Source organism: Dipodomys spectabilis, unplaced genomic scaffold (genome assembly GCF_019054845.1).
Source record: "Dipodomys spectabilis isolate Male_0828 unplaced genomic scaffold, ASM1905484v1 ptg000051l, whole genome shotgun sequence".
Lineage (NCBI taxonomy): Eukaryota > Metazoa > Chordata > Mammalia > Rodentia > Heteromyidae > Dipodomys > Dipodomys spectabilis.
Genome location: NW_024870728.1, coordinates 5016279 through 5027816, shown reverse-complemented (window position 1 = coordinate 5027816; position 11538 = coordinate 5016279). Strand labels below are relative to the sequence as shown.

General features: G+C 42.0%; 1 protein-coding gene across 11 annotated transcripts in view; it reads left to right on the top strand.

The window, feature by feature from the left end:
• Nucleotides 1-1515: 1515 nt before the first annotated feature.
• Mff (mitochondrial fission factor) overlaps nt 1516-11538 on the top strand; it is a 30919-nt gene continuing 20896 nt past the window's right edge. For 5 of the 11 annotated variants that reach the window (XM_042679027.1, XM_042679033.1, XM_042679031.1 and 2 more), the window contains exons 1-4: nt 1530-1707; nt 5264-5375; nt 7577-7797; nt 8918-9087. In XM_042679027.1, coding sequence (XP_042534961.1) covers nt 7617-7797; nt 8918-9087 — 351 coding nt within the window. In that variant the 5' untranslated portion in view covers nt 1530-1707; nt 5264-5375; nt 7577-7616. Of the gene's footprint in view, nt 1708-5263; nt 5376-7576; nt 7798-8917; nt 9088-11538 lie in introns of all 11 variants that reach the window. The other 6 variants (XM_042679036.1, XM_042679035.1, XM_042679028.1 and 3 more) reach the window with 3 other exon arrangements.

The window sequence follows — 11538 nt, the reverse complement described above, 5'->3', positions numbered from 1 at the left end:
CTAAAGAGCTCAGGGACAGCGCCCAGACCCAGAATTCAGGCCCTATGACTGACAAATAAAATAAGATAAGCAAATACAATGTAAACAATTGTCTATACCCTAATGGTTAGGGAAGAAAAAAAATTCTATACATGTGTAACACAGAATACATGTGGTTGTTTGAATCCATGGCTGTAAACCCGTGGGTACTGAGTCAGGGTTTATCTTTGGTTATTTGTGAAAATTGAAGTACTAGACACTTACTCTTTTGATTTGGCTTCTATCTGTCATAGTACAGTATGATTTTTCAGTTCTGAGCACGGGTTTGCAGAATAGACAGAGTTAGAAGTTGGGTGGCTAGACACAGAGCTATCACGAAGTTAAAAAAAAGGTCGCTAACTACCCTTTACCCGAATTCAATGTCCTCATTTCCAGAATTCTTTGAGATCTTAAATTTTTTCTTTGGGGGAGGGGCCAGTGGATCACACCCTCAACCCTAGCTATTTGGGAGGCTGAGATATGTGGACAATGGCTCAAAGCTAGCCTGGGCAGAAATGTCCGTGAGATTCTTATCTCCAATTAACCAGCAAAAAGCACGAAGTTGAAGCAGTGGCTCAAGTGGTGGAGCACCAGCCTTGACAGTAGAATGCAAAGCCGGGCACAGATGGTTTACGCCTGTAATCCCAGCTACTCAGAAGGCTGAGATCTGAGGACATCGGACCAGGCAGAAACATCCCAGAGAGACTTGTCTCCAATTAACCACTCAAAAACTGGATGTGCACTGGGGCTCAAAGTGGTAGAGCGCTAGCCTTGAGCAAAAGAGCTCAGGGGGCAGCACCCAGGCCCTGAGGTCAAGCCCCACAACCGACACACACACACACACACACACACACACACACACACACACACACGGAAAGACAGTCATCTAAACACACATACACACGCAAAGATGGTCATCTAACCAAACACACACACACACACACACACACACACACGGAAAGACAGTCATCTAAACACACATACACACGCAAAGACAGTCATCTAACTAACCAAAAATCGAGGACTCCCCTTGTTGGTGTAGGAGGCAGATGGTTGGAGTCCCATCACAGAACCTGGATGCAGAGCGAGGCGCTTAGAGATCACGGAGTCGTAAACCTTGTTGACTGCTGGTTTGTGCCAGTTCTGGGGCCTGAACCCTTAGCGGCTTTTGCTCAAGTCTAGCGCTTCACACCTGAGCCACTACTCCCGTTCCGGCTTTTCTTTTTTCATTCTGGTGGTTAATTGGAGATGAGTCTCACGGACCTTCCTGCCGGGGCCGGCTTCGAACCCCGATCCTCCCATCTCAGCCCCGGAGTAGCCAGCATGACAGTGGGAGCCTCCAGCGTCGGGCCAGGGGGCGAATTTAAATACCGTCTCGAGATCTGTCTTTGGGCGCGCTTTGCCCACAACAAAGATGTCTCCTCCTGTTCTCTGGGGCCCGGCTCGGGCGGGTGGGCCGAACATCCGCCCTTACTAGCGTCACATGACCACGAACCTGCTTCCGCTACGGCTCCCGAGAGGGGCTAGTTCTGGCCGTTCTCGCGTCTGTCCGGCCCGCCGCGGCCGCTTCGCGGGTGCTTCGCCCCGGCTCCTCAATGCGCTCGGCCAACGGCCTCTGAGAGCGCTCACCGGGCGCCCCGGGAGCCGGCGGGCGGCGGCCCTCTCCGGGGACTCTCCAGCGGGCCAGGGGTGAGTGCTGACGTCGGCCGGCCCGGGGCTGCCGCCCGAGCGGGTCTGCGGGCCTCGCCCGGGCCGTGGCCTCCCGGCCCACGGAAGGCCCCGCGATGGCCGGGCCGTCCGCGCCGGCGCCCCGGGCCGCACGGCCCCCGAGGTCGCCTCCCACCCCGGCCTTTCCCTCCTCAGGACCCTGTTTGCCTGGAGAGCGCGGGGGAGAAACCCTTTGCCCTGCGCGTGTTCGAGGCCCGCCTCTCCGCCTTCTCGAGCTGGGCTTCTCGTCTTGAGAACTCTGATTGTCCTAAAGTGAGCAGCGTGGAGGCCGGTCATCCGAGGACGGCCTCGCCAGCTCGCACCCCGGGCCTCCCGGTTCCCTCCCGCCGGCTCCCCGGCGCTGCTCAGCATGACCTTGAACCTGCCCGCCTTCCAAGTGGCCTTTCGGTGGTGGGAAGGAAAGCCGTGTGGCCGTCCGGGTCGTGGCGTCGGGGGGCGGGATGGGGGGGCGGCCTCCCGGGAGGCCCCGGGGTCTTGAGCATCCTGGCTGCCGGCCTGGGGGTCACCTCCTCCCAGGATCCGGGAGCTGGGATCCTGCGTCTGCAGGACTGGCCTCGCCAAGCCCGCGCCCCGTGTGTTGTGCACCCTCCCGAAAGTTGGGGTGTCTGTGGATCGCCAGAAGATCGGGGAAGCCGGTGCCAGATCCCGAACCCGCCGTGCGTTGTATGTGTGCAGGTCTTCCCCCGAACGGCTTGGAACGATGGAGAATGTTTTCTCTCTCCTTGGGTGGGAAATGTGTATTTCTGATGAAGATTTTCCCCTGCCAGCCCCAATAAGCCCTTTTTAGGCCTTAATTAGGAGCACTTCATTGTGCTTACTGGTCACCCTCCGAAGTTAAAAGGGGGTGACTCCCCTTTTTGGTTTCAAGGACTTCTGAAGAGTTCCTTGGAGCGTTGCTTCCTAGTGTTAAGCCGAAGCTGTGTACATGAAGCTTCTGTTAATCTTTCCAAAGGAAATCGTGTGTTGTCTCCCTTCCTGTCTGTTAGAGCTGCCTTCTTTCAGCATTACAAAATTTAGCTGTTGCACTCCCCCCCTCCCCCCCCCACACACACACCCTTGGGTGTTGAACATTTGCTGTGGTTAATAGACATTTTCCAAGTTTTTGGTGACTTCTTGAAAAGTAAAAATAACTCAGGGGCTCTTCAACCTGTTAGCACCCATTCTCTTACATGGTGTTTTTGAAAGAGAACTAAAACTGAGTAACCTAGATAAAAACCACTGAATTGGATCTGCACAATAAACGTCAATTAGGTTCCTTTTTTAAAAATTTATTTAACAAGAGAATCATAGGGCTGGGAATGTGTCTTAGTGGTAAGTGTGGTTGCCTTGCATGCTTGGAGCCCTGGGTTCAATTCCTCAGTACCACATAAACAAAAAGCTGGAAGTGGCGCTGTGGCTCAGGTGGTACAGTGCTAGCCTTGAGCAAAAGAATCTCAAGGACAGTGCCCAGGCTCTGAGTTCAAGTTCCAAGACTGGCTCAATAAATAAGATAATTATAAAAGTCTTTGCTACTTGTATCAATTTGTTCTAATGTAGATAGTGAGAAAATTAGAGTTTGAATCATTTCATCCCCAGATTGATGTGCTTTCTGTAAGTGGTAAGTGTGACTTGATTCTCTGTGGTAGTGTGTGGACATAGGATGCTTTGTGGGTAAGGATTTTTTGTAATAGTTACATTTGTATTACATATATTCATATATATTCATCAAGTCTATGGCTTCAGGTGTAAACTTTCCTTTTAAAATATACTTATTTAAAAATATAAGACCAAAGAAAAAACAAGTGTAGCCAGTGTGGGTTTGAGGGAAACCCTTGCAGTTTATATGTATTGTGCATGTACGGGAACCAGGGAACCTGGAGAGTGGAGATCTGAAATTTTCTATGATTCCAAGGAGGACTTTGTCTTGTTGGTTGTGTAATAGAGAAATATGTACTAAACTTCTAGAGTTAATATCTTAGCTCCAAATGAGTTTGTTAAAAGGTTACCCAGTGTCATAGTCTAATGAGAGAGACAAAGATTCGAATCTGTTTTGCTTAAGCAGAAAACCTGACGACTGAGACAGTAGTGTTCATCTTAGAGTTTTTTTTAAAAGTTGCATTTATGGTTTTATTGTAATTTTGTTCTGTTTCAAGTTAACATGCATTTGTAATGTGAGGGGGATTCCACTGTGGTATTTCCCACATGGATACACAATGTATTTGGAATACTGTCTCCACCGTGTTCCTTCCCATGCCTTCTCCCTCAACTTCACTTTTTAAATTTAAATAGTTCATTACAGGAGACTTTTCCCAACTTGTTCTACGTCCCTGTTTCTTTACAAACTCACAGATTCTCATAAGAATAAACAATGCTATAAAATGAAATGTTGAGATCTTTGAGCTGTTGTAGTGGAATGCTGAGGCTGGAATGAGCCAGGCACAGTGGTGCACGTGGGTAATCCATGAGTTCAAGGCCAGCCTTGTACCCTACCTAACAACAAAAACAAAAAGTCTCGAAATGCAGTGAAGGGAATTCATATGGAGATAAGCATATCTCAAGGAGATAATGTGGTTCTACCAGCGTGGCTCCCTTTTTTCATTACAATAAAGTTTCAATTTGTCATGTTTCAAGGCTAAATTTTTTTTATGGGATACATCTCTTTAATGCTGTTTCTAAAAATAAGCTTTTTAACTCTTCAGATACACAAAACAGTATTCAAAGAGTATCTCCTCTAGCGTGACATACAAAAATTGATGGTAGAGGTTGCCTGTGGACCTGGGTTGTTGAAGATAAGACTGGGTGGAACACTGCGTGGAACACAGCTCACGCTGGCCTCAGGTTCATGATAAGTCTTGCCTGTGACCACTGAGTGCTAAAATTACAGGCATGAGCCACCACTGTAAGCCACGTACTGTACATTCTTACCTAGTGTTTATTATTGTCCATTTTTTAGGATTTTAAGGGAAACTATACACAGTAGATTTCTTTTAATATATTTGTATTTGTACATACTGTGTATGTATATATACTATGTACACATAACTATAAGTTAACTTAAAATTTTAATTTACATCTTTTGTAAATACAAATCAGAAATCAAAGACTTGTGTCTTCAATCTTCCCTACCTAATGAATAATTATAGAGGGCTGGGAAGGTGGCTCAATGGTAGAGTGCTTGCCTTGCATGCATGAGGCCCTGGGTTCGATTCCTCAGCACCACATAAGCAGAAAAAGCCGGAGGTAGTGCTGTGGCTCAAGTGATAGAGCGCTAGCCTTGAGCTGAAGAGCTGAGGGACAGTGCCCAGGCCCAGAATTCAGGCCCCATGACCAACAACAACAACAAAAATGAATAATTATAGAGCCCTTGTCTGTGAGATTGAAATAGTTAAGCTTTTTTTTCTTTGTTTATTCTTGTATTTGTTTCTATGTATATCAAGTTGTTTCTCTGTGGCTTTGAAATCTACGGAGAATTTTCCAACTGAATCCCTAATGTGGGTATCATCTGGTTTCTGAATTAGCCCTCATTTTTCTCCCCTAGGGACAAAAGTGGCTCTAAATCCAGCGCATGCACATTGAAGCAAGTTAAAGGATTTAATATGAAGCACAGAAGCAGATAGTGCCAAATAGCAAGAAGTAGTTGGTTCCCATTTGTAAGTAAAATTTTCTCTCCTGGCTCTGTTTCCTTAGTCTTTAAACCGTCTGCATGCCAAATCCTTGAGTTTCAAACATTTTAGTAAAGAATAAAAGAAGCTAGTTAGCAGGCATGATCAAACCAGGCTCAACACACAAAACAACCTCCAGAGCTCTCCTCAATGTCTCAGAGATGGAGTTCACAATCTAGTCCCTAGAATATATTTCTGATGTGACGTTTAAGAAATATCTCAGCTAGGATTCAGACACCTGTACTTCCTTAAAATTTTTATTGTCCTTGATTTTCTCCTTTACTGGAAAGAGTGTAATTTGGTTTTTAAATTTTATTTCCTCTTAAGGAAACATTATTTACACATTCAAATTTTAGGCAATCATAAGTACGTTTACTTTTACCCTTTGTATTTTCATCTTGATTTCTTTATACTTTTTTTTAAGATGAAATGATATGTCCTTCTAGTACAATGATAGTGCTTTTTCTATTTTGACTTCACATATGTACATTGACTGTACTTAAAACCATCTTTATGACTTTCGAGGTATTATAGAATGACTGTGTAGAAGAGATTTGAAAATTGGTTTCTCACCTCAAGCCGTGCTCAAGTCTAAAAACAATTTTAAGTAGCTATTTACTTTGCTCATAGTTTTCTTGTGAAATGAATTGTTGAAATACTGATTTTTATTCTTTCTTTTTTACAGCTGGAAAAACAGTGTCCGTGTTGTTATGTACACCTCCAAAAAACAGTTCAGATCTGTAGGGGAGTTGTTGTATAAATAAACTGAACTACAGGGTAGCAGTATTTTCATAGCTATTATAGACGTGTATTCACTGTATTAAAATGAGTAAAAGAACAAGCATTGACACACCACTAGGAAGGTCAGTGATGCTTCTTTCAGTTGAGCTGGTATTTCAGGTTTTAGAGTCAGTGGCTTGAAAGCTGTTTGCATAGCTAACCATGCTTTTTATGCTTTCATCAATATTTTGCATTTGGGGGCAACATTCTTTCTATTGCATTTCCTGATAGTCATAGGTCCATCTCCAATTTAGAAGGTTACACAGTTTGTTTATACTGTGCCTCTCCTCCTCCCCAAAACATTGATGTTTTTGAAAATATGCATATAATTACGATTTTAAATAGAGATTAATAATGTGAAACTTTAGTCCCTTAAAAAATGAATGCAAACTAGGTGCTGGTGTCTCACTTCAGTAGTCCTTGCTACTGAGGAAGCTGAGACCTGGAGGATTGCAGTTTGAAACCAGCCCAGGGCAGAAAAGTCTGTGAGACTTCATCTTTATCCAAATAACCACAAAACACTCAGCTAAGGACTAGAGGCATGGCTCAAGTAGTAAAGCACCAGCCATGAGCAAAAATGCAGAGTGAGAGCAGGAAGTCCTGAGTTCAGTCCCTGGTACTGGCACACAAGTGCATATATTAAGAATTTTTTGATATAAATTATATATTTGGTACTTACTACATGTCATTAGATATATGTTCAGTAGAAGATTTTATTTGTATTATGTGATTGAGGGTTTGTATCTTTTTTACTAAGTTCAAAGTTAACCTTGTTTACTTTTGAACTCTGATTTTTACTATTAGAGGGGTTTTAGTCTTTATTTATAACATATGATACCAGTTTCTAATTTGGTTTTATGAAGTCCAAGCAGCTTTTCCTCAAATAATTAGTTGGATATTTCTCTCAAATAATTGATTTTGGAAATTGAAAGGTCTCATGCATGCTAGGCAAGCACTCTACTGCTAAACTATACCTCCAGCCCCTGTTTAGCAATTTTTTATTTAAATTTTATTTCAGGCTTTTTTGTTGTTGTTGTTGTTAAAAGGAGCATGCATATCAGTTTACGCAGAGGTAGCAAAAGTGTGTGTGTATGTGTGTGTGCGCGCGCGTGTATGTGTGTGCGCATGCGCACTTGCACATTTACGTTGGCATTATACAACATATTACCAACTTGCACCTAAGCCAGATCTTTAATGTGCAACTTCCGCTGATAAGAAGGCATTGTCTTGAGTAAAATTCTTCTTTTTATTTCTTTCTTCTTTTATTTTTCCTTTGCATTTATTCAGTACTGGCAAATGAGAAGTTTCCTTTGCTCTTTCTCTTATAAGGTATTATCCTCTCACACCAGTGTGGAGGGGACTAACACTCTAATGCTCAATCATCTCGATCTCAAATTTTTCTCCCCCAGGGTGAGTGGGGCAGCATTTCCTTCTCCCACTGCTGCTGAGATGGCAGAAATTAGTCGGATTCAGTATGAAATGGAATACACCGAAGGTATTAGTCAGCGAATGAGGGTCCCAGAAAAATTAAAAGTTGCACCACCAAGTGCTGACCTGGAGCAAGGATTCCAAGAAGGCATTCCCAACGCTAGTGTGATAATGCAGGTTCCAGAGAGGATCGTTGTAGCAGGTACGCATCATTTGCTTAGCACACAGGCCTGTGAGCTTCGTTGTGTCTGTTTCTGTGGAACAGCTGGGGCTTCTCCAGATAGGAAAGGAGTTGGGGAATGTGCCGTTAAACTTTCTATGTATTACAATAATCTGGATTTCAAGCAGTTTTTAAAAAATCAACTAGTGATATTTTATACACCAAAAACAGAAACTTTATAAACATACAGTTGAGTTTTGATAAATGCAGAACATTTTTATTATACCCAAAACTTAGCTGGTCCCAATCTCTGCCATTCCTAACCCCTAAGTGTTGGCAACCACAATCTCCTTCCTATTACCAGAAACTGCACTTGTTTACCCTAGAATATCCTATTAATGGACTTATCCGACATATACTGTTTTGTCTGAATACTTTTACTCAGTACAAGATTCTTCTATGTTGTTTTATTTTTTTTTGGGGGGGGGGGGGGGTTCCGGTCATGGGGCCTGAACTCTGGGCCTGGGCGCTGTCCCTCAGCTCTTCAGCTCAAGGCTAGCGTTCTACCACTTGAGCTACAGTGCCACTTCTGGCTTTTTTCTTTTTGCTTATGTGGTGCTGAGGAATTGAACCCAGGGCCTCATGCATGCAAGGCAAGTGTTCTACCACTGAGCCACCTTCCCAGCCCTTCTATGTTGTTTTATATGTCAGTTGTTCATTCTTCTTAATTACTGAGTAACATTCCATTGTGCAGTTACAGCCTAAATTGCTTATTCATTTGACAAGCATTGGAGTTGCTTGCTTTTGGGGAAGTTCTTAGGATAAAGCTGGTATTACAATATGTATTAATGTACCAGTCTTTCTGAGTACTCATATCTTTGTATGTTAGTCATCTTACTTGCCGTATCTTTGTACCATGTAATAGTCCCGTCAGAGATACATGAGGATTTCAGTTGCTCCATGTCCTTGATACATTTGTGTTATCAGTTATCTTTAATTCAGGTAGGTGTGTAGTGGCATTTGTTGTGATTTTAATTGTTTCTGTGATGATTAACATTTTGTACATGTGAACATACACTTTGGAGCCATTCGTTTATCTCCTTGTATAACATTTACTCATATATCTTCTCAATTTGGAAAACTTTTTTTTTCCCCCTCCCAGGAAATAATGAAGATGTTTCATTTTCAAGACCAGCAGATCTTGACCTTATCCAGTCAACTCCCTTTAAACCTCTGGCACTAAAAACACCACCCCGTGTACTTACACTGAGTGAAAGACCACTAGATTTTCTAGATTTAGAAAGACCTCCTCCAACCCCTCAAAATGAAGAAGTAAGTAGAATTTTAAACTCAGTTTTATTTGGAAGTGTAGGAGTCTGTAAGTCATACCATTATTATATTTAATGGAAGCCTTCCATATGGAACATTGTTACTATCAGTTGATTTTTTTTTTTTTTTTACATTTCCCAAATGAAGTGTTAATATACTTCAAAAATTTTGAATATTACTCATGAGGAAAGAGTAAATCTTGTGAAAAGTAAATGCAGGGCCATGGCCAAAATTTACATGTTGAATTGTAACCCTTTTGTACAACAAGTAAAGATAATTTTTTTAAAAAAATTTTAAAAAGAAGAGTGATAGTTTCCATTCGTTCTAAGTTTGTGCTGAGGGAATTGAAATATTGATATCAGTCTAAGCATTCTAAAATTTTCTTTAAGTACAAATTTAAGTGTTTCCATGAAAAAAGGCAGCAAAAGACTTGGAAAACTTAATGATCAACTGTTCTGTGAGCTTTTGTATGTAAGACATAAAAGTGATTGAGACCTGCTCCTGCTGTTTGGAAGTTGGTTCTCTGCCTGGCTGTACAACAGTTGTCTGACAGAAAACCATCAGCCCTCAAAAGATAAAAAGTTCTTAATAGCAAAAAGTAATGGACTGATGAAGATGGCCACATAAACAAATGATAGCACAGCATACTCCTGGTTGGAGGTAATGTCTCCCAGATGCCCAGAGTCCCCATATAATTATAGCTGTGAAAAGCTTCATTTTGGACTTAGAATTCTGCCAGGAATTGCTGTTTTTGGACTTAGAATTCTGCTCTGTGTTTCCTCTTAACTATATTAATAGACATTTGTTTACTCAGTGCATAACAACAACCAAAAAAGGGCAACAACAAATAAAGCCAAAAAAAAAAAAAAAGATTCTAATAAAAAACAACCCAACCTGAGTGCTGGGGGCTCACGCTTATAATCCTAGCTACTCAGGAGGCTGAGATCTGAGGATCACATTTTGCAGCCAGCTGGGCAAAAAAGTACTCATGAGACTCTTATCTCCAATTAACCACTCCAAAAGTGCAAGTGGTGCTGTGGCTCAAAGTGGTAGACCTCTCGCATTGAACAAAAGAGCTCAGGGGCAGCACCCAGGCTCTGAGTTCTAGCCCCACGACTCACCAGAAAAGTAAATGAAAAACAAACATTTTTTTTTGAGTGATTAAAGACTGAAGGAAAAAAAGTTTACAAGGATTGCCCTCAGAAGACTATATGGGGTACACTTTGACAGTAATTGTGGAATTAAACAAATGTGATAAATTCCCAGAGTATATAGCACTGTTGGAAACATGTAAGCTGAGATTAGACTAATTTTGAAGGTCTACCTTATTATTTTACTAACTGCATAACTTTGGGCAAGTTACTTAATAATATACAAAGATAAAAGTAATGAAAAATTCTTCATAGGATTATCATGAAAGCTGGGACTGGCAGCACAGACCTGTAATTCTAGCTACTCAGGAGGCTGAGATCTGAGGATTATATTTGAAGCCAGATCTGGCAAAGAAAGTCTGTGAGACTCTTTGTCCAGTTAACTACCAAGTGCTAGAGCTCTCACCTTGAGCATAAAAGCTCAGAGACAGTGCTTAGGCCTTGAATTCATGCTAAGGCCGAGTTACACACATGCATGCATGCATGCACGCATGCACACACAATCATTAAAACACATAAAAAGCTCAATCTGTATAGATGTAAAATTGTATTAAATATTTAATAATGAATTATAAATGATATTATAAAAGAGTTAAAAGATTGGTCTCTAGGCCTATAATCTTAGGTATTCAGGATGCTGAGATCAGGAGGATAGTGGTTTGAAGCCATCCTGGGCAAGAAAGTCCATAAGCATAGCACAGAAGCAGAGCAAAAGCAAGGCTGAGTTCAAATAGTTTCGGAGAGGGGACATTCTATAGCAGGAGCCCAATCCTAAAACCTAAGAGAAATTTCTAAGATTAATGCTAGCTACCTATTGAAAGGTTTCAATGACCGTAGTTTGTACTTCAAGTGTACAGAAGAGTCTAGTAGCCTGCTGACAGTAATTTAGATAACTAATGAGCAGGAAAGAGAGACAGAATTCTTGCCACTGCTAGAAATAGACTAAATTAGAAGGCCCAGAGTTCTGCTAAAATTGATTGTTCATACATTTGGCTTGTGAAGCAATATAAGGACTGCAAAATCATTTAGTACATAAGGAGACAATCGTATACTTTTCTCCAGCTTCCCATAGCTAACTGTATTGATAATTGTGTGTGGCCTGTGAATGATGTTACAAATATTCAAATAGCTCTTGGCAGAAAAAATGTTCCTCCACCTCTGATTCTAAAGGCAGCTCAGAATCTATAAAGTGAGATAAGCTGAAACTCTTTGCTTTGTAATCATCCCACAGTGAAGACCATGGTTTTCTTTTCTTCCCTCCTTCCTCTTTTCCTCCCTCCCTCTTTTCCTCTCTCTCTTCCTC